Source organism: Manacus candei, unplaced genomic scaffold, assembly GCF_025592945.1.
Source record: "Manacus candei isolate 608988 ecotype Guabito, Panama unplaced genomic scaffold, ASM2559294v1 h1tg000310l, whole genome shotgun sequence".
Taxonomy (NCBI): domain Eukaryota; kingdom Metazoa; phylum Chordata; class Aves; order Passeriformes; family Pipridae; genus Manacus; species Manacus candei.
In genome coordinates, this window is record NW_026138358.1 from 297,501 (window position 1) to 322,500 (window position 25,000).

The 25,000-nt window shown below is 76.5% G+C and overlaps 1 protein-coding gene across 1 annotated transcript in view; it reads right to left on the minus strand.

Annotated features, from left to right (window-relative positions):
- Positions 1–25,000, minus strand: part of LOC127465056 (collagen alpha-1(I) chain-like) — a 30,846-nt gene that overhangs the window by 2,378 nt on the left and 3,468 nt on the right. Inside the window, exons 4-6 of the mRNA XM_051775553.1 lie at positions 24,697–24,834; positions 22,878–24,643; positions 22,580–22,673 (exon numbers count right to left, since the gene is read on the minus strand). Of these exons, the coding sequence (XP_051631513.1) occupies positions 22,580–22,673; positions 22,878–24,643; positions 24,697–24,834 (1,998 nt within the window). The remainder of the gene's footprint in view (positions 1–22,579; positions 22,674–22,877; positions 24,644–24,696; positions 24,835–25,000) is intronic.

A 25,000-nucleotide genomic window follows, 5' to 3' on the forward strand; every position in this document is an offset into this window, starting at 1 on the left:
GGCCCGGCCCGGTGGCGGGTAGACCTGTTCCCGCCGTCGAGCGGACTTGGAGCCGGGGCGCCGCCGGCCTGGTCCGGTGGCAGGTAGACCTGTTCCCGTCGGCGAGCGGACTTTAAGCCGGGGCGCCGCCGCCCGGCTCGGCCCGGTGGCGGGTAGACCTGTTCCCGCCGGCGAGCGGACTTGGAGCCGGAGCGCCGCCACCCGGCCCGGTGGTGGGTAGACCTGTTCCCGTCGGCGAGCGCACTTGGAGCCGGAGCGCCGCCGCCCGGCTCGGCCCGGAAGCGGGTAGACCTGTTCGCGTCGGCGAGCGGACTTGGAGCCGGGGCGCCGCCGCCCGGCTCGGCCCGGAAGCGGGTAGACCTGTTCCCGTCGGCGAGCGGACTTGGAGCCGGAGCGCCGCCGTCCGGCCCGGCGGTGGGTAGACCTGTTCCCGTCGGCGAGCGGACTTGGAACCGGGGCGCCGCCGTCCGGCCCGGCCCGGTGGCGGGTAGACCTGTTCCCGCCGTCGAGCGGACTTGGAGCCGCGGCGCCGCCGCCCGGCCCGGCCCGGTGGCGGGTAGACCTGTTCGCGTCGGCGAGCGGACTTGGAGCCGGAGCGCCGCCGCCCGGCTCGGCCCGGAAGCAGGTAGACCTGTTCGCGTCGGCGAGCGGACTTGGAGCCGGAGCGCCGCCGCCCGGCTCGGCCCGGAAGCGGGTAGACCTGTTCGCGTCGGCGAGCGGACTTGGAGCCGGGGCGCCGCCGCCCGGCTCGGCCCGGAAGCGGCTAGACCTGTTCCCGTCGGCGAGCGGACTTGGAACCGTGGCGCCGCCGCCCGGCCCGGCCCGGTGGCGGGTAGACCTGTTCCCGCCGTCGAGCGGACTTGGAGCCGCGGCGCCGCCGCCCGGCCCGGCCCGGTGGCGGGTAGACCTGTTCCCGCCGTCGAGCGGACTTGGAGCCGGGGCGCCGCCGGCCTGGTCCGGTGGCGGGTAGACCTGTTCCCGCCGGCGAGCGGACTTGGAGCCGGAGCGCCGCCACCCGGCCCGGTGGTGGGTAGACCTGTTCCCGTCGGCGAGCGCACTTGGAGCCGGAGCGCCGCCGCCCGGCTCGGCCCGGAAGCGGGTAGACCTGTTCGCGTCGGCGAGCGGACTTGGAGCCGGGGCGCCGCCGCCCGGCTCGGCCCGGAAGCGGGTAGACCTGTTCCCGTCGGCGAGCGGACTTGGAGCCGGAGCGCCGCCGCCCGGCTCGGCCCGGAAGCGGGTAGACCTGTTCGCGTCGGCGAGCGGACTTGGAGCCGCGGCGCCGCCGCCCGGCCCGGCCCGGTGGCGGGTAGACCTGTTCCCGCCGACGAGCGGACTTGGAGCCGGAGCGCCGCCGCCCGGCTCGGCCCGGTGGCGGGTAGACCTGTTCCCGCCGGCGAGCGGACTTGGAGCCGGAGCGCCGCCACCCGGCCCGGTGGTGGGTAGACCTGTTCACGCCGGCGAGCGGACTTGGAGCCGGGGCGCCGCCGTCCGGCCCGGTGGTGGGTAGACCTGTTCCCGTCGGCGAGCGGACTTGGAACCGTGGCGCCGCCGCCCGGCCCGGCCCGGTGGCGGGTAGACCTGTTCGCGTCGGCGAGCGGACTTGGAGCCGGAGCGCCGCCGCCCGGCTCGGCCCGGAAGCGGGTAGACCTGTTCGCGTCGGCGAGCGGACTTGGAGCCGGAGCGCCGCCGCCCGGCTCGGCCCGGAAGCGGGTAGACCTGTTCGCGTCGGCGAGCGGACTTGGAGCCGGGGCGCCGCCGCGCGGCTCGGCCCGGAAGCGGGTAGACCTGTTCCCGTCGGCGAGCGGACTTGGAACCGTGGCGCCGCCGCCCGGCCTGGCCCGGTGGCGGGTAGACCTGTTCCCGCCGTCGAGCGGACTTGGAGCCGCGGCGCCGCCGCCCGGCCCGGCCCGGTGGCGGGTAGACCTGTTCCCGCCGTCGAGCGGACTTGGAGCCGGGGCGCCGCCGGCCTGGTCCGGTGGCAGGTAGACCTGTTCCCGTCGGCGAGCGGACTTTAAGCCGGGGCGCCGCCGCCCGGCTCGGCCCGGTGGCGGGTAGACCTGTTCCCGCCGGCGAGCGGACTTGGAGCCGGAGCGCCGCCACCCGGCCCGGTGGTGGGTAGACCTGTTCCCGTCGGCGAGCGCACTTGGAGCCGGAGCGCCGCCGCCCGGCTCGGCCCGGAAGCGGGTAGACCTGTTCGCGTCGGCGAGCGGACTTGGAGCCGGGGCGCCGCCGCCCGGCTCGGCCCGGAAGCGGGTAGACCTGTTCCCGTCGGCGAGCGGACTTGGAGCCGGAGCGCCGCCGTCCGGCCCGGCGGTGGGTAGACCTGTTCCCGTCGGCGAGCGGACTTGGAACCGGGGCGCCGCCGTCCGGCCCGGCCCGGTGGCGGGTAGACCTGTTCCCGCCGTCGAGCGGACTTGGAGCCGCGGCGCCGCCGCCCGGCCCGGCCCGGTGGCGGGTAGACCTGTTCGCGTCGGCGAGCGGACTTGGAGCCGGAGCGCCGCCGCCCGGCTCGGCCCGGAAGCAGGTAGACCTGTTCGCGTCGGCGAGCGGACTTGGAGCCGGAGCGCCGCCGCCCGGCTCGGCCCGGAAGCGGGTAGACCTGTTCGCGTCGGCGAGCGGACTTGGAGCCGGGGCGCCGCCGCCCGGCTCGGCCCGGAAGCGGCTAGACCTGTTCCCGTCGGCGAGCGGACTTGGAACCGTGGCGCCGCCGCCCGGCCCGGCCCGGTGGCGGGTAGACCTGTTCCCGCCGTCGAGCGGACTTGGAGCCGCGGCGCCGCCGCCCGGCCCGGCCCGGTGGCGGGTAGACCTGTTCCCGCCGTCGAGCGGACTTGGAGCCGGGGCGCCGCCGGCCTGGTCCGGTGGCGGGTAGACCTGTTCCCGCCGGCGAGCGGACTTGGAGCCGGAGCGCCGCCACCCGGCCCGGTGGTGGGTAGACCTGTTCCCGTCGGCGAGCGCACTTGGAGCCGGAGCGCCGCCGCCCGGCTCGGCCCGGAAGCGGGTAGACCTGTTCGCGTCGGCGAGCGGACTTGGAGCCGGGGCGCCGCCGCCCGGCTCGGCCCGGAAGCGGGTAGACCTGTTCCCGTCGGCGAGCGGACTTGGAGCCGGAGCGCCGCCGCCCGGCTCGGCCCGGAAGCGGGTAGACCTGTTCGCGTCGGCGAGCGGACTTGGAGCCGCGGCGCCGCCGCCCGGCCCGGCCCGGTGGCGGGTAGACCTGTTCCCGCCGACGAGCGGACTTGGAGCCGGAGCGCCGCCGCCCGGCTCGGCCCGGTGGCGGGTAGACCTGTTCCCGCCGGCGAGCGGACTTGGAGCCGGGGCGCCGCCGCCCGGCCCGGCCCGGTGGCGGGTAGACCTGTTCCCGCCGTCGAGCGGACTTGGAGCCGGGGCGCCGCCGGCCTGGTCCGGTGGCAGGTAGACCTGTTCCCGTCGGCGAGCGGACTTTAAGCCGGGGCGCCGCCGTCCTGCCCGGTGGTGGGTAGACCTGTTCCCGTCGGCGAGCGGACTTGGAGCCGGAGCGCCGCCGCCCGGCTCGGCCCGGAAGCGGGTAGACCTGTTCGCGTCGGCGAGCGGACTTGGAGCCGGAGCGCCGCCGCCCGGCTCGGCCCGGAAGCGGGTAGACCTGTTCGCGTCGGCGAGCGGACTTGGAGCCGGGGCGCCGCCGCCCGGCTCGGCCCGGAAGCGGGTAGACCTGTTCCCGTCGGCGAGCGGACTTGGAACCGTGGCGCCGCCGCCCGGCCCGGCCCGGTGGCGGGTAGACCTGTTCCCGCCGTCGAGCGGACTTGGAGCCGCGGCGCCGCCGCCCGGCCCGGCCCGGTGGCGGGTAGACCTGTTCCCGCCGTCGAGCGGACTTGGAGCCGGGGCGCCGCCGGCCTGGTCCGGTGGCGGGTAGACCTGTTCCCGCCGGCGAGCGGACTTGGAGCCGGAGCGCCGCCACCCGGCCCGGTGGTGGGTAGACCTGTTCCCGTCGGCGAGTGCACTTGGAGCCGGAGCGCCGCCGCCCGGCTCGGCCCGGAAGCGGGTAGACCTGTTCGCGTCGGCGAGCGGACTTGGAGCCGGGGCGCCGCCGCCCGGCTCGGCCCGGAAGCGGGTAGACCTGTTCCCGTCGGCGAGCGGACTTGGAGCCGGAGCGCCGCCGCCCGGCTCGGCCCGGAAGCGGGTAGACCTGTTCGCGTCGGCGAGCGGACTTGGAGCCGCGGCGCCGCCGCCCGGCCCGGCCCGGTGGCGGGTAGACCTGTTCCCGCCGACGAGCGGACTTGGAGCCGGAGCGCCGCCGCCCGGCTCGGCCCGGTGGCGGGTAGACCTGTTCCCGCCGGCGAGCGGACTTGGAGCCGGGGCGCCGCCGCCCGGCCCGGCCCGGTGGCGGGTAGACCTGTTCCCGCCGTCGAGCGGACTTGGAGCCGGGGCGCCGCCGGCCTGGTCCGGTGGCAGGTAGACCTGTTCCCGTCGGCGAGCGGACTTTAAGCCGGGGCGCCGCCGTCCTGCCCGGTGGTGGGTAGACCTGTTCCCGTCGGCGAGCGGACTTGGAGCCGGAGCGCCGCCGCCCGGCTCGGCCCGGAAGCGGGTAGACCTGTTCGCGTCGGCGAGCGGACTTGGAGCCGGAGCACCGCCGCCCGGCTCGGCCCGGTAGCGGGTAGACCTGTTCCCGTCGGCGAGCGGACTTGGAACCGGGGCGCCGCCGTCCGGCCCGGTGGCGGGTAGACCTGTTCCCGCCGGCGAGCGGACTTGGAGCCGGAGCGCCGCCACCCGGCCCGGTGGTGGGTAGACCTGTTCCCGTCGGCGAGCGCACTTGGAGCCGGAGCGCCGCCGCCCGGCTCGGCCCGGAAGCGGGTAGACCTGTTCGCGTCGGCGAGCGGACTTGGAGCCGGGGCGCCGCCGCCCGGCTCGGCCCGGAAGCGGGTAGACCTGTTCCCGTCGGCGAGCGGACTTGGAGCCGGAGCGCCGCCGCCCGGCTCGGCCCGGAAGCGGGTAGACCTGTTCGCGTCGGCGAGCGGACTTGGAGCCGCGGCGCCGCCGCCCGGCCCGGCCCGGTGGCGGGTAGACCTGTTCCCGCCGACGAGCGGACTTGGAACCGTGGCGCCGCCGCCCGGCCCGGCCCGGTGGCGGGTAGACCTGTTCCCGCCGTCGAGCGGACTTGGAGCCGCGGCGCCGCCGCCCGGCCCGGCCCGGTGGCGGGTAGACCTGTTCCCGCCGTCGAGCGGACTTGGAGCCGGGGCGCCGCCGGCCTGGTCCGGTGGCGGGTAGACCTGTTCCCGCCGGCGAGCGGACTTGGAGCCGGAGCGCCGCCACCCGGCCCGGTGGTGGGTAGACCTGTTCCCGTCGGCGAGTGCACTTGGAGCCGGAGCGCCGCCGCCCGGCTCGGCCCGGAAGCGGGTAGACCTGTTCGCGTCGGCGAGCGGACTTGGAGCCGGGGCGCCGCCGCCCGGCTCGGCCCGGAAGCGGGTAGACCTGTTCCCGTCGGCGAGCGGACTTGGAGCCGGAGCGCCGCCGCCCGGCTCGGCCCAGAAGCGGGTAGACCTGTTCGCGTCGGCGAGCGGACTTGGAGCCGCGGCGCCGCCGCCCGGCCCGGCCCGGTGGCGGGTAGACCTGTTCCCGCCGACGAGCGGACTTGGAGCCGGAGCGCCGCCGCCCGGCTCGGCCCGGTGGCGGGTAGACCTGTTCCCGCCGGCGAGCGGACTTGGAGCCGGGGCGCCGCCGCCCGGCCCGGCCCGGTGGCGGGTAGACCTGTTCCCGCCGTCGAGCGGACTTGGAGCCGGGGCGCCGCCGGCCTGGTCCGGTGGCAGGTAGACCTGTTCCCGTCGGCGAGCGGACTTTAAGCCGGGGCGCCGCCGTCCTGCCCGGTGGTGGGTAGACCTGTTCCCGTCGGCGAGCGGACTTGGAGCCGGAGCGCCGCCGCCCGGCTCGGCCCGGAAGCGGGTAGACCTGTTCGCGTCGGCGAGCGGACTTGGAGCCGGAGCACCGCCGCCCGGCTCGGCCCGGTAGCGGGTAGACCTGTTCCCGTCGGCGAGCGGACTTGGAACCGGGGCGCCGCCGTCCGGCCCGGTGGCGGGTAGACCTGTTCCCGCCGGCGAGCGGACTTGGAGCCGGGGCGCCGCCGTCCGGCCCGGTGGTGGGTAGACCTGTTCCCGTCGGCGAGCGGACTTGGAACCGTGGCGCCGCCGCCCGGCCCGGCCCGGTGGCGGGTAGACCTGTTCCCGCCGTCGAGCGGACTTGGAGCCGCGGCGCCGCCGCCCGGCCCGGCCCGGTGGCGGGTAGACCTGTTCCCGCCGTCGAGCGGACTTGGAGCCGGGGCGCCGCCGGCCTGGTCCGGTGGCAGGTAGACCTGTTCCCGTCGGCGAGCGGACTTTAAGCCGGGGCGCCGCCGCCCGGCTCGGCCCGGTGGCGGGTAGACCTGTTCCCGCCGGCGAGCGGACTTGGAGCCGGAGCGCCGCCACCCGGCCCGGTGGTGGGTAGACCTGTTCCCGCCGGCGAGCGGACTTGGAGCCGGGGCGCCGCCGTCCGGCCCGGTGGTGGGTAGACCTGTTCCCGTCGGCGAGCGGACTTGGAACCGTGGCGCCGCCGCCCGGCCCGGCCCGGTGGCGGGTAGACCTGTTCGCGTCGGCGAGCGGACTTGGAGCCGGAGCGCCGCCGCCCGGCTCGGCCCGGAAGCGGGTAGACCTGTTCGCGTCGGCGAGCGGACTTGGAGCCGGAGCGCCGCCGCCCGGCTCGGCCCGGAAGCGGGTAGACCTGTTCGCGTCGGCGAGCGGACTTGGAGCCGGGGCGCCGCCGCGCGGCTCGGCCCGGAAGCGGGTAGACCTGTTCCCGTCGGCGAGCGGACTTGGAACCGTGGCGCCGCCGCCCGGCCCGGCCCGGTGGCGGGTAGACCTGTTCCCGCCGTCGAGCGGACTTGGAGCCGCGGCGCCGCCGCCCGGCCCGGCCCGGTGGCGGGTAGACCTGTTCCCGCCGTCGAGCGGACTTGGAGCCGGGGCGCCGCCGGCCTGGTCCGGTGGCAGGTAGACCTGTTCCCGTCGGCGAGCGGACTTTAAGCCGGGGCGCCGCCGCCCGGCTCGGCCCGGTGGCGGGTAGACCTGTTCCCGCCGGCGAGCGGACTTGGAGCCGGAGCGCCGCCACCCGGCCCGGTGGTGGGTAGACCTGTTCCCGTCGGCGAGCGCACTTGGAGCCGGAGCGCCGCCGCCCGGCTCGGCCCGGAAGCGGGTAGACCTGTTCGCGTCGGCGAGCGGACTTGGAGCCGGGGCGCCGCCGCCCGGCTCGGCCCGGAAGCGGGTAGACCTGTTCCCGTCGGCGAGCGGACTTGGAGCCGGAGCGCCGCCGTCCGGCCCGGCGGTGGGTAGACCTGTTCCCGTCGGCGAGCGGACTTGGAACCGGGGCGCCGCCGTCCGGCCCGGCCCGGTGGCGGGTAGACCTGTTCCCGCCGTCGAGCGGACTTGGAGCCGCGGCGCCGCCGCCCGGCCCGGCCCGGTGGCGGGTAGACCTGTTCGCGTCGGCGAGCGGACTTGGAGCCGGAGCGCCGCCGCCCGGCTCGGCCCGGAAGCAGGTAGACCTGTTCGCGTCGGCGAGCGGACTTGGAGCCGGAGCGCCGCCGCCCGGCTCGGCCCGGAAGCGGGTAGACCTGTTCGCGTCGGCGAGCGGACTTGGAGCCGGGGCGCCGCCGCCCGGCTCGGCCCGGAAGCGGCTAGACCTGTTCCCGTCGGCGAGCGGACTTGGAACCGTGGCGCCGCCGCCCGGCCCGGCCCGGTGGCGGGTAGACCTGTTCCCGCCGTCGAGCGGACTTGGAGCCGCGGCGCCGCCGCCCGGCCCGGCCCGGTGGCGGGTAGACCTGTTCCCGCCGTCGAGCGGACTTGGAGCCGGGGCGCCGCCGGCCTGGTCCGGTGGCGGGTAGACCTGTTCCCGCCGGCGAGCGGACTTGGAGCCGGAGCGCCGCCACCCGGCCCGGTGGTGGGTAGACCTGTTCCCGTCGGCGAGCGCACTTGGAGCCGGAGCGCCGCCGCCCGGCTCGGCCCGGAAGCGGGTAGACCTGTTCGCGTCGGCGAGCGGACTTGGAGCCGGGGCGCCGCCGCCCGGCTCGGCCCGGAAGCGGGTAGACCTGTTCCCGTCGGCGAGCGGACTTGGAGCCGGAGCGCCGCCGCCCGGCTCGGCCCGGAAGCGGGTAGACCTGTTCGCGTCGGCGAGCGGACTTGGAGCCGCGGCGCCGCCGCCCGGCCCGGCCCGGTGGCGGGTAGACCTGTTCCCGCCGACGAGCGGACTTGGAGCCGGAGCGCCGCCGCCCGGCTCGGCCCGGTGGCGGGTAGACCTGTTCCCGCCGGCGAGCGGACTTGGAGCCGGGGCGCCGCCGCCCGGCCCGGCCCGGTGGCGGGTAGACCTGTTCCCGCCGTCGAGCGGACTTGGAGCCGGGGCGCCGCCGGCCTGGTCCGGTGGCAGGTAGACCTGTTCCCGTCGGCGAGCGGACTTGGAGCCGGAGCGCCGCCGCCCGGCTCGGCCCGGAAGCGGGTAGACCTGTTCGCGTCGGCGAGCGGACTTGGAGCCGGAGCGCCGCCGCCCGGCTCGGCCCGGAAGCGGGTAGACCTGTTCGCGTCGGCGAGCGGACTTGGAGCCGGGGCGCCGCCGCCCGGCTCGGCCCGGAAGCGGGTAGACCTGTTCCCGTCGGCGAGCGGACTTGGAACCGTGGCGCCGCCGCCCGGCCCGGCCCGGTGGCGGGTAGACCTGTTCCCGCCGTCGAGCGGACTTGGAGCCGCGGCGCCGCCGCCCGGCCCGGCCCGGTGGCGGGTAGACCTGTTCCCGCCGTCGAGCGGACTTGGAGCCGGGGCGCCGCCGGCCTGGTCCGGTGGCGGGTAGACCTGTTCCCGCCGGCGAGCGGACTTGGAGCCGGAGCGCCGCCACCCGGCCCGGTGGTGGGTAGACCTGTTCCCGTCGGCGAGTGCACTTGGAGCCGGAGCGCCGCCGCCCGGCTCGGCCCGGAAGCGGGTAGACCTGTTCGCGTCGGCGAGCGGACTTGGAGCCGGGGCGCCGCCGCCCGGCTCGGCCCGGAAGCGGGTAGACCTGTTCCCGTCGGCGAGCGGACTTGGAGCCGGAGCGCCGCCGCCCGGCTCGGCCCGGAAGCGGGTAGACCTGTTCGCGTCGGCGAGCGGACTTGGAGCCGCGGCGCCGCCGCCCGGCCCGGCCCGGTGGCGGGTAGACCTGTTCCCGCCGACGAGCGGACTTGGAGCCGGAGCGCCGCCGCCCGGCTCGGCCCGGTGGCGGGTAGACCTGTTCCCGCCGGCGAGCGGACTTGGAGCCGGGGCGCCGCCGCCCGGCCCGGCCCGGTGGCGGGTAGACCTGTTCCCGCCGTCGAGCGGACTTGGAGCCGGGGCGCCGCCGGCCTGGTCCGGTGGCAGGTAGACCTGTTCCCGTCGGCGAGCGGACTTTAAGCCGGGGCGCCGCCGTCCTGCCCGGTGGTGGGTAGACCTGTTCCCGTCGGCGAGCGGACTTGGAGCCGGAGCGCCGCCGCCCGGCTCGGCCCGGAAGCGGGTAGACCTGTTCGCGTCGGCGAGCGGACTTGGAGCCGGAGCACCGCCGCCCGGCTCGGCCCGGTAGCGGGTAGACCTGTTCCCGTCGGCGAGCGGACTTGGAACCGGGGCGCCGCCGTCCGGCCCGGTGGCGGGTAGACCTGTTCCCGCCGGCGAGCGGACTTGGAGCCGGAGCGCCGCCACCCGGCCCGGTGGTGGGTAGACCTGTTCCCGTCGGCGAGCGCACTTGGAGCCGGAGCGCCGCCGCCCGGCTCGGCCCGGAAGCGGGTAGACCTGTTCACGTCGGCGAGCGGACTTGGAGCCGGGGCGCCGCCGCCCGGCTCGGCCCGGAAGCGGGTAGACCTGTTCCCGTCGGCGAGCGGACTTGGAGCCGGAGCGCCGCCGCCCGGCTCGGCCCGGAAGCGGGTAGACCTGTTCGCGTCGGCGAGCGGACTTGGAGCCGCGGCGCCGCCGCCCGGCCCGGCCCGGTGGCGGGTAGACCTGTTCCCGCCGACGAGCGGACTTGGAACCGTGGCGCCGCCGCCCGGCCCGGCCCGGTGGCGGGTAGACCTGTTCCCGCCGTCGAGCGGACTTGGAGCCGCGGCGCCGCCGCCCGGCCCGGCCCGGTGGCGGGTAGACCTGTTCCCGCCGTCGAGCGGACTTGGAGCCGGGGCGCCGCCGGCCTGGTCCGGTGGCGGGTAGACCTGTTCCCGCCGGCGAGCGGACTTGGAGCCGGAGCGCCGCCACCCGGCCCGGTGGTGGGTAGACCTGTTCCCGTCGGCGAGTGCACTTGGAGCCGGAGCGCCGCCGCCCGGCTCGGCCCGGAAGCGGGTAGACCTGTTCGCGTCGGCGAGCGGACTTGGAGCCGGGGCGCCGCCGCCCGGCTCGGCCCGGAAGCGGGTAGACCTGTTCCCGTCGGCGAGCGGACTTGGAGCCGGAGCGCCGCCGCCCGGCTCGGCCCGGAAGCGGGTAGACCTGTTCGCGTCGGCGAGCGGACTTGGAGCCGCGGCGCCGCCGCCCGGCCCGGCCCGGTGGCGGGTAGACCTGTTCCCGCCGACGAGCGGACTTGGAGCCGGAGCGCCGCCGCCCGGCTCGGCCCGGTGGCGGGTAGACCTGTTCCCGCCGGCGAGCGGACTTGGAGCCGGGGCGCCGCCGCCCGGCCCGGCCCGGTGGCGGGTAGACCTGTTCCCGCCGTCGAGCGGACTTGGAGCCGGGGCGCCGCCGGCCTGGTCCGGTGGCAGGTAGACCTGTTCCCGTCGGCGAGCGGACTTTAAGCCGGGGCGCCGCCGTCCTGCCCGGTGGTGGGTAGACCTGTTCCCGTCGGCGAGCGGACTTGGAGCCGGAGCGCCGCCGCCCGGCTCGGCCCGGAAGCGGGTAGACCTGTTCGCGTCGGCGAGCGGACTTGGAGCCGGAGCACCGCCGCCCGGCTCGGCCCGGTAGCGGGTAGACCTGTTCCCGTCGGCGAGCGGACTTGGAACCGGGGCGCCGCCGTCCGGCCCGGTGGCGGGTAGACCTGTTCCCGCCGGCGAGCGGACTTGGAGCCGGGGCGCCGCCGTCCGGCCCGGTGGTGGGTAGACCTGTTCCCGTCGGCGAGCGGACTTGGAACCGTGGCGCCGCCGCCCGGCCCGGCCCGGTGGCGGGTAGACCTGTTCCCGCCGTCGAGCGGACTTGGAGCCGCGGCGCCGCCGCCCGGCCCGGCCCGGTGGCGGGTAGACCTGTTCCCGCCGTCGAGCGGACTTGGAGCCGGGGCGCCGCCGGCCTGGTCCGGTGGCAGGTAGACCTGTTCCCGTCGGCGAGCGGACTTTAAGCCGGGGCGCCGCCGCCCGGCTCGGCCCGGTGGCGGGTAGACCTGTTCCCGCCGGCGAGCGGACTTGGAGCCGGAGCGCCGCCACCCGGCCCGGTGGTGGGTAGACCTGTTCCCGCCGGCGAGCGGACTTGGAGCCGGGGCGCCGCCGTCCGGCCCGGTGGTGGGTAGACCTGTTCCCGTCGGCGAGCGGACTTGGAACCGTGGCGCCGCCGCCCGGCCCGGCCCGGTGGCGGGTAGACCTGTTCGCGTCGGCGAGCGGACTTGGAGCCGGAGCGCCGCCGCCCGGCTCGGCCCGGAAGCGGGTAGACCTGTTCGCGTCGGCGAGCGGACTTGGAGCCGGAGCGCCGCCGCCCGGCTCGGCCCGGAAGCGGGTAGACCTGTTCGCGTCGGCGAGCGGACTTGGAGCCGGGGCGCCGCCGCGCGGCTCGGCCCGGAAGCGGGTAGACCTGTTCCCGTCGGCGAGCGGACTTGGAACCGTGGCGCCGCCGCCCGGCCCGGCCCGGTGGCGGGTAGACCTGTTCCCGCCGTCGAGCGGACTTGGAGCCGCGGCGCCGCCGCCCGGCCCGGCCCGGTGGCGGGTAGACCTGTTCCCGCCGTCGAGCGGACTTGGAGCCGGGGCGCCGCCGGCCTGGTCCGGTGGCAGGTAGACCTGTTCCCGTCGGCGAGCGGACTTTAAGCCGGGGCGCCGCCGCCCGGCTCGGCCCGGTGGCGGGTAGACCTGTTCCCGCCGGCGAGCGGACTTGGAGCCGGAGCGCCGCCACCCGGCCCGGTGGTGGGTAGACCTGTTCCCGTCGGCGAGCGCACTTGGAGCCGGAGCGCCGCCGCCCGGCTCGGCCCGGAAGCGGGTAGACCTGTTCGCGTCGGCGAGCGGACTTGGAGCCGGGGCGCCGCCGCCCGGCTCGGCCCGGAAGCGGGTAGACCTGTTCCCGTCGGCGAGCGGACTTGGAGCCGGGGCGCCGCCGCCCGGCCCGGCCCGGTGGCGGGTAGACCTGTTCCCGCCGTCGAGCGGACTTGGAGCCGGGGCGCCGCCGGCCTGGTCCGGTGGCAGGTAGACCTGTTCCCGTCGGCGAGCGGACTTTAAGCCGGGGCGCCGCCGTCCTGCCCGGTGGTGGGTAGACCTGTTCCCGTCGGCGAGCGGACTTGGAGCCGGAGCGCCGCCGCCCGGCTCGGCCCGGAAGCGGGTAGACCTGTTCGCGTCGGCGAGCGGACTTGGAGCCGGAGCGCCGCCGCCCGGCTCGGCCCGGAAGCGGGTAGACCTGTTCGCGTCGGCGAGCGGACTTGGAGCCGGGGCGCCGCCGCCCGGCTCGGCCCGGAAGCGGGTAGACCTGTTCCCGTCGGCGAGCGGACTTGGAACCGTGGCGCCGCCGCCCGGCCCGGCCCGGTGGCGGGTAGACCTGTTCCCGCCGTCGAGCGGACTTGGAGCCGCGGCGCCGCCGCCCGGCCCGGCCCGGTGGCGGGTAGACCTGTTCCCGCCGTCGAGCGGACTTGGAGCCGGGGCGCCGCCGGCCTGGTCCGGTGGCGGGTAGACCTGTTCCCGCCGGCGAGCGGACTTGGAGCCGGAGCGCCGCCACCCGGCCCGGTGGTGGGTAGACCTGTTCCCGTCGGCGAGTGCACTTGGAGCCGGAGCGCCGCCGCCCGGCTCGGCCCGGAAGCGGGTAGACCTGTTCGCGTCGGCGAGCGGACTTGGAGCCGGGGCGCCGCCGCCCGGCTCGGCCCGGAAGCGGGTAGACCTGTTCCCGTCGGCGAGCGGACTTGGAGCCGGAGCGCCGCCGCCCGGCTCGGCCCGGAAGCGGGTAGACCTGTTCGCGTCGGCGAGCGGACTTGGAGCCGCGGCGCCGCCGCCCGGCCCGGCCCGGTGGCGGGTAGACCTGTTCCCGCCGACGAGCGGACTTGGAGCCGGAGCGCCGCCGCCCGGCTCGGCCCGGTGGCGGGTAGACCTGTTCCCGCCGGCGAGCGGACTTGGAGCCGGGGCGCCGCCGCCCGGCCCGGCCCGGTGGCGGGTAGACCTGTTCCCGCCGTCGAGCGGACTTGGAGCCGGGGCGCCGCCGGCCTGGTCCGGTGGCAGGTAGACCTGTTCCCGTCGGCGAGCGGACTTTAAGCCGGGGCGCCGCCGTCCTGCCCGGTGGTGGGTAGACCTGTTCCCGTCGGCGAGCGGACTTGGAGCCGGAGCGCCGCCGCCCGGCTCGGCCCGGAAGCGGGTAGACCTGTTCGCGTCGGCGAGCGGACTTGGAGCCGGAGCACCGCCGCCCGGCTCGGCCCGGTAGCGGGTAGACCTGTTCCCGTCGGCGAGCGGACTTGGAACCGGGGCGCCGCCGTCCGGCCCGGTGGCGGGTAGACCTGTTCCCGCCGGCGAGCGGACTTGGAGCCGGGGCGCCGCCGTCCGGCCCGGTGGTGGGTAGACCTGTTCCCGTCGGCGAGCGGACTTGGAACCGTGGCGCCGCCGCCCGGCCCGGCCCGGTGGCGGGTAGACCTGTTCCCGCCGTCGAGCGGACTTGGAGCCGCGGCGCCGCCGCCCGGCCCGGCCCGGTGGCGGGTAGACCTGTTCCCGCCGTCGAGCGGACTTGGAGCCGGGGCGCCGCCGGCCTGGTCCGGTGGCAGGTAGACCTGTTCCCGTCGGCGAGCGGACTTTAAGCCGGGGCGCCGCCGCCCGGCTCGGCCCGGTGGCGGGTAGACCTGTTCCCGCCGGCGAGCGGACTTGGAGCCGGAGCGCCGCCACCCGGCCCGGTGGTGGGTAGACCTGTTCCCGCCGGCGAGCGGACTTGGAGCCGGGGCGCCGCCGTCCGGCCCGGTGGTGGGTAGACCTGTTCCCGTCGGCGAGCGGACTTGGAACCGTGGCGCCGCCGCCCGGCCCGGCCCGGTGGCGGGTAGACCTGTTCGCGTCGGCGAGCGGACTTGGAGCCGGAGCGCCGCCGCCCGGCTCGGCCCGGAAGCGGGTAGACCTGTTCGCGTCGGCGAGCGGACTTGGAGCCGGAGCGCCGCCGCCCGGCTCGGCCCGGAAGCGGGTAGACCTGTTCGCGTCGGCGAGCGGACTTGGAGCCGGGGCGCCGCCGCGCGGCTCGGCCCGGAAGCGGGTAGACCTGTTCCCGTCGGCGAGCGGACTTGGAACCGTGGCGCCGCCGCCCGGCCCGGCCCGGTGGCGGGTAGACCTGTTCCCGCCGTCGAGCGGACTTGGAGCCGCGGCGCCGCCGCCCGGCCCGGCCCGGTGGCGGGTAGACCTGTTCCCGCCGTCGAGCGGACTTGGAGCCGGGGCGCCGCCGGCCTGGTCCGGTGGCAGGTAGACCTGTTCCCGTCGGCGAGCGGACTTTAAGCCGGGGCGCCGCCGCCCGGCTCGGCCCGGTGGCGGGTAGACCTGTTCCCGCCGGCGAGCGGACTTGGAGCCGGAGCGCCGCCACCCGGCCCGGTGGTGGGTAGACCTGTTCCCGTCGGCGAGCGCACTTGGAGCCGGAGCGCCGCCGCCCGGCTCGGCCCGGAAGCGGGTAGACCTGTTCGCGTCGGCGAGCGGACTTGGAGCCGGGGCGCCGCCGCCCGGCTCGGCCCGGAAGCGGGTAGACCTGTTCCCGTCGGCGAGCGGACTTGGAGCCGGAGCGCCGCCGTCCGGCCCGGCGGTGGGTAGACCTGTTCCCGTCGGCGAGCGGACTTGGAACCGGGGCGCCGCCGTCCGGCCCGGCCCGGTGGCGGGTAGACCTGTTCCCGCCGTCGAGCGGACTTGGAGCCGCGGCGCCGCCGCCCGGCCCGGCCCGGTGGCGGGTAGACCTGTTCGCGTCGGCGAGCGGACTTGGAGCCGGAGCGCCGCCGCCCGGCTCGGCCCGGAAGCAGGTAGACCTGTTCGCGTCGGCGAGCGGACTTGGAGCCGGAGCGCCGCCGCCCGGCTCGGCCCGGAAGCGGGTAGACCTGTTCGCGTCGGCGAGCGGACTTGGAGCCGGGGCGCCGCCGCCCGGCTCGGCCCGGAAGCGGCTAGACCTGTTCCCGTCGGCGAGCGGACTTGGAACCGTGGCGCCGCCGCCCGGCCCGGCCCGGTGGCGGGTAGACCTGTTCCCGCCGTCGAGCGGACTTGGAGCCGCGGCGCCGCCGCCCGGCCCGGCCCGGTGGCGGGTAGACCTGTTCCCGCCGTCGAGCGGACTTGGAGCCGGGGCGCCGCCGGCCTGGTCCGGTGGCGGGTAGACCTGTTCCCGCCGGCGAGCGGACTTGGAGCCGGAGCGCCGCCACCCGGCCCGGTGGTGGGTAGACCTGTTCCCGTCGGCGAGCGCACTTGGAGCCGGAGCGCCGCCGCCCGGCTCGGCCCGGAAGCGGGTAGACCTGTTCGCGTCGGCGAGCGGACTTGGAGCCGGGGCGCCGCCGCCCGGCTCGGCCCGGAAGCGGGTAGACCTGTTCCCGTCGGCGAGCGGACTTGGAGCCGGAGCGCCGCCGCCCGGCTCGGCCCGGAAGCGGGTAGACCTGTTCGCGTCGGCGAGCGGACTTGGAGCCGCGGCGCCGCCGCCCGGCCCGGCCCGGTGGCGGGTAGACCTGTTCCCGCCGACGAGCGGACTTGGAGCCGGAGCGCCGCCGCCCGGCTCGGCCCGGTGGCGGGTAGACCTGTTCCCGCCGGCGAGCGGACTTGGAGCCGGGGCGCCGCCGCCCGGCCCGGCCCGGTGGCGGGTAGACCTGTTCCCGCCGTCGAGCGGACTTGGAGCCGGGGCGCCGCCGGCCTGGTCCGGTGGCAGGTAGACCTGTTCCCGTCGGCGAGCGGACTTTAAGCCGGGGCGCCGCCGTCCTGCCCGGTGGTGGGTAGACCTGTTCCCGTCGGCGAGCGGACTTGGAGCCGGAGCGCCGCCGCCCGGCTCGGCCCGGAAGCGGGTAGACCTGTTCGCGTCGGCGAGCGGACTTGGAGCCGGAGCGCCGCCGCCCGGCTCGGCCCGGAAGCGGGTAGACCTGTTCGCGTCGGCGAGCGGACTTGGAGCCGGGGCGCCGCCGCCCGGCTCGGCCCGGAAGCGGCTAGACCTGTTCCCGTCGGCGAGCGGACTTGGAACCGTGGCGCCGCCGCCCGGCCCGGCCCGGTGGCGGGTAGACCTGTTCCCGCCGTCGAGCGGACTTGGAGCCGCGGCGCCGCCGCCCGGCCCGGCCCGGTGGCGGGTAGACCTGTTCCCGCCGTCGAGCGGACTTGGAGCCGGGGCGCCGCCGGCCTGGTCCGGTGGCGGGTAGACCTGTTCCCGCCGGCGAGCGGACTTGGAGCCGGAGCGCCGCCACCCGGCCCGGTGGTGGGTAGACCTGTTCCCGTCGGCGAGTGCACTTGGAGCCGGAGCGCCGCCGCCCGGCTCGGCCCGGAAGCGGGTAGACCTGTTCGCGTCGGCGAGCGGACTTGGAGCCGGGGCGCCGCCGCCCGGCTCGGCCCGGAAGCGGGTAGACCTGTTCCCGTCGGCGAGCGGACTTGGAGCCGGAGCGCCGCCGCCCGGCTCGGCCCGGAAGCGGGTAGACCTGTTCGCGTCGGCGAGCGGACTTGGAGCCGCGGCGCCGCCGCCCGGCCCGGCCCGGTGGCGGGTAGACCTGTTCCCGCCGACGAGCGGACTTGGAGCCGGAGCGCCGCCGCCCGGCTCGGCCCGGTGGCGGGTAGACCTGTTCCCGCCGGCGAGCGGACTTGGAGCCGGGGCGCCGCCGCCCGGCCCGGCCCGGTGGCGGGTAGACCTGTTCCCGCCGTCGAGCGGACTTGGAGCCGGGGCGCCGCCGGCCTGGTCCGGTGGCAGGTAGACCTGTTCCCGTCGGCGAGCGGACTTTAAGCCGGGGCGCCGCCGTCCTGCCCGGTGGTGGGTAGACCTGTTCCCGTCGGCGAGCGGACTTGGAGCCGGAGCGCCGCCGCCCGGCTCGGCCCGGAAGCGGGTAGACCTGTTCGCGTCGGCGAGCGGACTTGGAGCCGGAGCGCCGCCGCCCGGCTCGGCCCGGAAGCGGGTAGACCTGTTCGCGTCGGCGAGCGGACTTGGAGCCGGGGCGCCGCCGCCCGGCTCGGCCCGGAAGCGGGTAGACCTGTTCCCGTCGGCGAGCGGACTTGGAACCGTGGCGCCGCCGCCCGGCCCGGCCCGGTGGCGGGTAGACCTGTTCCCGCCGTCGAGCGGACTTGGAGCCGCGGCGCCGCCGCCCGGCCCGGCCCGGTGGCGGGTAGACCTGTTCCCGCCGTCGAGCGGACTTGGAGCCGGGGCGCCGCCGGCCTGGTCCGGTGGCGGGTAGACCTGTTCCCGCCGGCGAGCGGACTTGGAGCCGGAGCGCCGCCACCCGGCCCGGTGGTGGGTAGACCTGTTCCCGTCGGCGAGCGCACTTGGAGCCGGAGCGCCGCCGCCCGGCTCGGCCCGGAAGCGGGTAGACCTGTTCGCGTCGGCGAGCGGACTTGGAGCCGGGGCGCCGCCGCCCGGCTCGGCCCGGAAGCGGGTAGACCTGTTCCCGTCGGCGAGCGGACTTGGAGCCGGAGCGCCGCCGCCCGGCTCGGCCCGGAAGCGGGTAGACCTGTTCGCGTCGGCGAGCGGACTTGGAGCCGCGGCGCCGCCGCCCGGCCCGGCCCGGTGGCGGGTAGACCTGTTCCCGCCGACGAGCGGACTTGGAGCCGGAGCGCCGCCGCCCGGCTCGGCCCGGTGGCGGGTAGACCTGTTCCCGCCGGCGAGCGGACTTGGAGCCGGGGCGCCGCCGCCCGGCCCGGCCCGGTGGCGGGTAGACCTGTTCCCGCCGTCGAGCGGACTTGGAGCCGGGGCGCCGCCGGCCTGGTCCGGTGGCAGGTAGACCTGTTCCCGTCGGCGAGCGGACTTTAAGCCGGGGCGCCGCCGTCCTGCCCGGTGGTGGGTAGACCTGTTCCCGTCGGCGAGCGGACTTGGAGCCGGAGCGCCGCCGCCCGGCTCGGCCCGGAAGCGGGTAGACCTGTTCGCGTCGGCGAGCGGACTTGGAGCCGGAGCACCGCCGCCCGGCTCGGCCCGGTAGCGGGTAGACCTGTTCCCGTCGGCGAGCGGACTTGGAACCGGGGCGCCGCCGTCCGGCCCGGTGGCGGGTAGACCTGTTCCCGCCGGCGAGCGGACTTGGAGCCGGGGCGCCGCCGTCCGGCCCGGTGGTGGGTAGACCTGTTCCCGTCGGCGAGCGGACTTGGAACCGGGGCGCCGCCGTCCGGCCCGGCCCGGTGGCGGGTAGACCTGTTCCCGCCGTCGAGCGGACTTGGAGCCGCGGCGCCGCCGCCCGGCCCGGCCCGGTGGCGGGTAGACCTGTTCGCGTCGGCGAGCGGACTTGGAGCCGGAGCGCCGCCGCCCGGCTCGGCCCGGAAGCGGGTAGACCTGTTCGCGTCGGCGAGCGGACTTGGAGCCGGAGCGCCGCCGCCCGGCTCGGCCCGGAAGCGGGTAGACCCGTTCGCGTCGGCGAGCGGACTTGGAGCCGGGGCGCCGCCGCCCGGCTCGGCCCGGAAGCGGGTAGACCTGTTCCCGTCGGCGAGCGGACTTGGAACCGTGGCGCCGCCGCCCGGCCCGGCCCGGTGGCGGGTAGACCTGTTCCCGCCGTCGAGCGGACTTGGAGCCGCGGCGCCGCCGCCCGGCCCGGCCCGGTGGCGGGTAGACCTGTTCCCGCCGTCGAGCGGACTTGGAGCCGGGGCGCCGCCGGCCTGGTCCGGTGGCAGGTAGACCTGTTCCCGTCGGCGAGCGGACTTTAAGCCGGGGCGCCGCCGCCCGGCTCGGCCCGGTGGCGGGTAGACCTGTTCCCGCCGGCGAGCGGACTTGGAGCCGGAGCGCCGCCACCCGGCCCGGTGGTGGGTAGACCTGTTCCCGTCGGCGAGCGCACTTGGAGCCGGAGCGCCGCCGCCCGGCTCGGCCCGGAAGCGGGTAGACCTGTTCGCGTCGGCGAGCGGACTTGGAGCCGGGGCGCCGCCGCCCGGCTCGGCCCGGAAGCGGGTAGACCTGTTCCCGTCGGCGAGCGGACTTGGAGCCGGAGCGCCGCCGCCCGGCTCGGCCCGGAAGCGGGTAGACCTGTTCGCGTCGGCGAGCGGACTTGGAGCCGCGGCGCCGCCGCCCGGCCCGGCCCGGTGGCGGGTAGACCTGTTCCCGCCGACGAGCGGACTTGGAGCCGGAGCGCCGCCGCCCGGCTCGGCCCGGTGGCGGGAGGACCTGTTCCCGCCGGCGAGCGGACTTGGAGCCGGGGCGCCGCCGTCCGGCCCGGTGGTGGGTAGACCTGTTCCCGTCGGCGAGCGGACTTGGAACCGGGGCGCCGCCGCCCGGCTCGGCCCGGCGGCGGGTAGACCTGTTCCCGCCGGCGAGCGGACTTGGAGCCGGAGCGCCGCCGCCCGGCCCGGCCCGGCGGCGGGTAGACCTGTTTGCGGCCGGTGCTCGGAGCGTGGCACCGAATTCGCGGATCGAGCGGACGGCGTGCAGCCGCTAAATCCGTCGATTGGCGCGCCGGCGTGCCCTTCCGACCCCGCCCTGACCTCCCGGATTTCCCACAGTTCTTTGCGAGTCCTTCCAGCGGGCATGCTCCGTCGAGTACTCTCTCGGGGGTCTTGTTGCGGAGACTCCATCTCCCGTGGCCCTTTGCGGCAGACTTGCTCTCCGGCGTAAAGGCTTTCCCCTGCCCCGAGGGTGAAAGAAGAGACGTTCTCTGCGGGGCGGGGAAGCGGGGGGAGTAACTGGGACTCTCTTTAGGCGGCGCGGCTGCGGCCGACCGGGCTCGGCCGCCTCGGCGCCGCCGGGAAGAGCCGGTGTCCGAGCCTAGCGGCTAGAGCCGGTCTCGGGGCTTAGCGCTGCGGTTTCTGGCCGGCGCTCCGAGCGTAGCAGCCTTTCCCCTGCCCCGAGGGTGAAAGAAGAGACGCTCTCTGCGGGGCGGGGAAGCGGGGGGAGTAACTGGGATTCTCTTTAGGCGGCGCGGCTGCGGCCGACCGGGCTCGGCCGCCTCGGCGCCGCCGGGAAGAGCCGGTGTCCGAGCCTAGCGGCTAGAGCCGGTCTCGGGGCTTAGCGCTGCGGTTTCTGCCCGGCGCTCCGAGCGTAGCAGCCTTTCCCCTGCCCCGAGGGTGAAAGAAGAGACGTTCTCTGCGGGGCGGGGAAACGGGGGGAGTAACTGGGCCTCTGCCTGGGTGGCAGGGCTGCCGCCGCCTCGGCTCGGCCGCAGAGGTGCGCAGCGGGTAGAGTCGCCGTCCGTGCCCAGCGGGTAGAGCCCTCGTCCGAAGCCGGCGGGTAGAGCCGGTGTCCCGGGGCAGCGGGTAGACCTGTTTTCCGGGCTCGTCGGCTCGACGCGCTCTCCGAGTCGGGCGGCTCGAGCGGGTTCCAAGCGCTTAGCCGAGGCCCTCGGCGGACGCCGAGGCGCCACCGTTTCTGCCCGGGGCTCCGAGTGGGAAAGAAAGGGCGTTGTCTGCGGCGTGGGTAAAAAGGGGGAGTAGCTGGGACTCTCTTAAGGTGGCAGGGCGGCGGCCGACTGGGCTCGGCGGCGGGGGTGCCGGCGGGTAGAGTTGCGTTCCGAGCCCGACGGGTAGACGTGGTGTCCGACTCCGGCGGGTAGACCTTTTGTCCGAGCCCGGCGGGTAGACCTGTTGTCCGTGCCCGGCGGGTAGACCTGGTGTCCGAGTCGGGCTGGTAGACCTGGTGTCCGAGCTGGGCGGGTAGACCTTTTGTCCGAGCCCGGCGGGTAGACCTGGTGTCCGAGCCCGGCGGGTAGACCTGGTGTCCGAGCCCGGCGGGTAGACCTTTTGTCCGAGCCCGGCGGGTAGACCTGTTGTCCGAGCTGGGCGGGTAGACCTTTTGTCCGAGCTCGGCGGGTAGACCTGTTGTCCGAGCCGGGCGGGTAGACCTGGTGTCCGAGTCGGGCGGGTAGACCTTTTGTCCGAGCCCGGCGGGTAGACCTGTTGTCCGTGCCCGGCGGGTAGAGCTGGTGTCCGAGTCGGGCGGGTAGACCTGGTGTCCGAGCCCGGCGGGTAGACCTGGTGTCCATGCTGGGCGGGTAGACCTGGTGTCCGAGCCCGGCGGGTAGACCTGGTGTCCGAACCGGGCGGGTAGACCTTTTGTCCGAGCCCGGCGGGTAGACCTGGTGTCCGAACCGGGCGGGTAGACCTTTTGTCCGAGCCCGGCGGGTAGACCTGGTGTCCGAGCCCGGCGGGAAGACCTGTTGTCCGAGCTCGGCGGGTAGACCTGGTGTCCGAGCCGGGCGGGTAGACCTGGTGTCCGAGCCCGGCGGGTAGACCTTTTGTCCGAGCCCGGCGGGTAGACCTGTTGTCCGAGCTGGGCGGGTAGACCTTTTGTCCGAGCTCGGCGGGTAGACCTGTTGTCCGAGCCGGGCGGGTAGACCTGGTGTCCGAGCCCGGCGGGTAGACCTGTTGTCCATGCTGGGCGGGTAGACCTGGTGTCCGAGTCGGGCGGGTAGACCTTTTGTCCGAGCCCGGCGGGTAGACCTTTTGTCCGAGCCCGGCGGGTAGACCTGTTGTCCGTGCCCGGCGGGTAGAGCTGGTGTCCGAGTCGGGCGGGTAGACCTGGTGTCCGAGCCCGGCGGGTAGACCTGGTGTCCATGCTGGGCGGGTAGACCTGGTGTCCGAGCCCGGCGGGTAGACCTGGTGTCCGAACCGGGCGGGTAGACCTTTTGTCCGAGCCCGGCGGGTAGACCTGGTGTCCGAACCGGGCGGGTAGACCTTTTGTCCGAGCCCGGCGGGTAGACCTGGTGTCCGAGCCCGGTGGGAAGACCTGTTGTCCGAGCTCGGCGGGTAGACCTGGTGTCCGAGCCGGGCGGGTAGACCTGGTGCCCGAGCCCGGCGGGTAGACCTGTTGTCCATGCTGGGCGGGTAGACCTGGTGTCCGAGTCGGGCGGGTAGACCCTGTGCGCGAGCCGGGTGGGTAGACCTGTTGCCTAAACCCGGCGGGTAGACGTGTTGTCCGTGCCGTGCGGGTAGACCTGGTGTCCGACTCGGGCGGGTAGGCCTGGTGTCCGAACCCGGCGGGTAGACCGGTGTTCCGTGCCGTGCGGGTAGACCTGTTGTCCGAACCCGGTGGGTAGACCTGCTGTCCGAGCCCGGCGGGTAGACCGGTGTTCCGTGCCGTGCGGGTAGACCTGGTGTCCGAGTCGGGCGGGTAGACCTGGTGTCCGAGCCCGGCGGGTAGACCTTTTGTCGGGACCCGGCGGGTAGACCTTTTGTCCGAGCCCGGCGGGTAGACCTGGTGTCCGAGCCCGGCGGGTAGACCTGTTGTCCGTGCTCGGCGGGTAGACCTGTTGTCCCGGTTTTTGGGGTCGACCCGTTTCCCCACTCGAGCGGGGCCGAGCGGCCTCGTGCCCCGCCGGATGCTGGCGAGCATCAGGTCTACCCGGTTCCGGGGCTGGCGAGCATCAGGTCTACCCGGTTCCGGGACCGGCCGATCCGGCCGCCGCGGCCGCAGACGCCGGCCTGCGCCCCGCCGGCGTCCCGGCTCCGGGCCACCAGGTCTACCCGGCTCCGGCGGGACTTAGGCGCCTGGCGGCATTTTCGGGGTAGACGTGTTGTCGCGGCCGGCCCCGGAAGTCGGCCAAGGGGTCGCTGTCGGGCGCCGCCTCCAGTTAGGTCGAGGTGAGAGGCGGCCTGCTCTCGCGCGCCTCCCCGCTGAGGAGCCTCGAGCCGCTTTGGCGACCCGGCCGGGCCAGGACGCGTCTGTCCGTACTATGGGCAGGGGTTGTCTAGCAGCGCGGGTTCCGAGGGCCCCTTTTCTTCCGCGTCTGCTGCCGAGCGCGGCCTTCGGCGCGTGCCACGGGCCGGCCAACCCCACGAGCGGCAGGAAGGCCGGCGAGAAAGCCGCGGGGCACTCGGCCGGCTTCCTGGGGCGGGTCCGATGACGGGAAAGGAAGACGAGAGCCGAGCGCGAAAGCGCAGCCAAGGGAGTTGCGGGACTGGGACGGCCGAGGGGGGCCCGCGGGGGCCCAGCAGCGTCCAGCCCGAGCCGGTGGCGGCTGCCGGCTCCCCGAGGGCCCCGGGCGAAGGCGGTGGTGTGCGAGGGCGGCGAGGCGGCGTCGTCTCGTCCTTCCCATGCGCCGGCCCTAAGCCGGCGCCCGTCGTGCGGTGGCGGCGGGCATTGTTGCGGGCAGTTGGCGGCCGGGGCTGGAAGGGTGGAGCCCGCGTGGGCTTCTTTTGCCCGGCCGCCTCCCGAGAGCCCCGAAGATGGTCCGGGCCTGGGTGGCGGCGCCCTGTCCTCGGCTGACGGCGGCAGCGGTGCCGGCGGCGTGCCGGGGACTGGCGGTGGGCGTGCGGCCTTGCCTGGGCCCGGTCGGTTGCCGGAGGGGCTCGGTGACGGGACTGCCCGTTGTCGGGCGAGGCGGCGCTTCCCTGGGCGCGCCTCGCCTCTTTTGTTCGTCCCCCCTTCCTCGGCCCTAAGCCGGGGACCCGCCCAGCGGGCCGAAGGCGGCGGCGCCAGCCGGCCAGGGTGTGGCCGGCGGCCGCGCCGGCAGAGCGAGAACCCGACAGAGTTGCCCGGAGCCCCGGAGAGAGACGCACGATGGCCGTTGGCGGGCGAGGCGGCGGCGCCTCGCCCCTTCCTCCTCTCCGGCCGGCACCAGAGCCACGGCGGCCGGGCGGCCCGTGCGGTCGGGCCTGCCCCGCCGACCTGGCTGCCGGAGGGCTGGGTTCCGCGGAGGTCTGCCGCCCGGGGGCCGGGTTGCGGGCGAAGTGGGGGCGCCCTCCCGGCCCTTTATTTTTTTTTTTTTTTCTTCTGGCGGCCTTAAGCCGCAGCACGCTGAGCGCGCCGGGGAAGAAGAGAGAGAAAGAGAGAGCGCGAAGGCGGCCCGGCAGTGGCCGGCGGCCGCCGAGGCGCGAGCCCGTGGGCAGGGAGAGGGGAGCGAGGGGCGCGGGCCCCGCCCCGAACCCCGGGCGGCCGTGGCTAGCACGGCGAGTGAGAGGCGCGCGTGCTTTTTTCGGGGACCTTTTGGTTTTTCTCCCCGTCGCCGTCCCCCGGCCTTTCCGGGGGAAGCCGACGGCCGCGAGGCGGGCGAAAGCCGGTGGCCCCGCGGTGCGGTCGGTGGCGTTTTCGCACGCCGGAGGTGCCGCCGGGGCGAGCGGGGGCCGTCCGCGGCCCACGCCTCCGAGCCGGTGGCACCGCTCTGCGGAGGCGGCCGTGGGCCCGGCAGGGCCGGAAGCGCGGGTTGTCCGGAGCCGGGCGTCCGGCGGCACCCGCCTCCTGCCGGGCCGGGAGAGCCGTGGAGAAAGTATACCGCGTGCGGGCCGCCGGCGTCGGCGGCCTCGGGCGGCACGGGCCGTCCTCCGCGGGGTTGGCAGGCTGAGCGAGAGTGGCCGTGGGGCCGTTCCCCGAGCGACGATGGATGAGGCTTTTCGGGAGGCGTGGGAGAGGGCCCCCGGCGGGCCGGCGCTCCTCCGTGGCCGGCCGAGTGGCGCGGCGGAGGCCGGTGTTCGGGCCGGGCGGTCTCCTTTGCCCGTGGGCTTCCCGTGGCAGACGAGGTGTCGCCCCTCCCGCCGGGGAGGGGCTTCTTTACCGTGCCGGGCTTTGTGACGGCCGCGCGGCCCCGCGAGCCTTTCAGGTGTCCTTGGGAACAGGCGAGGTGCCGGTGCCGGCCCGGCTCCGGGTGGCGCCCGTGGGTGCCGGCCGCGAGCAGCGCCGGGCGGCGGTGCGGCTGGAGCCGCGACGGCGAGCCAGAGAGAAAGACGAGAGAGAGAAAAAGGGGAGAGAAAAGGCTCGGGGGAAGCGCCCCCCGCCCGCAGGCAGCGCCGGAGAGCGCAGCGGGTCGCCGCGCCGCCGCCCGCTGCCGAGCGAGCCGCCCCGGCCAAAAGGGGCCTCGG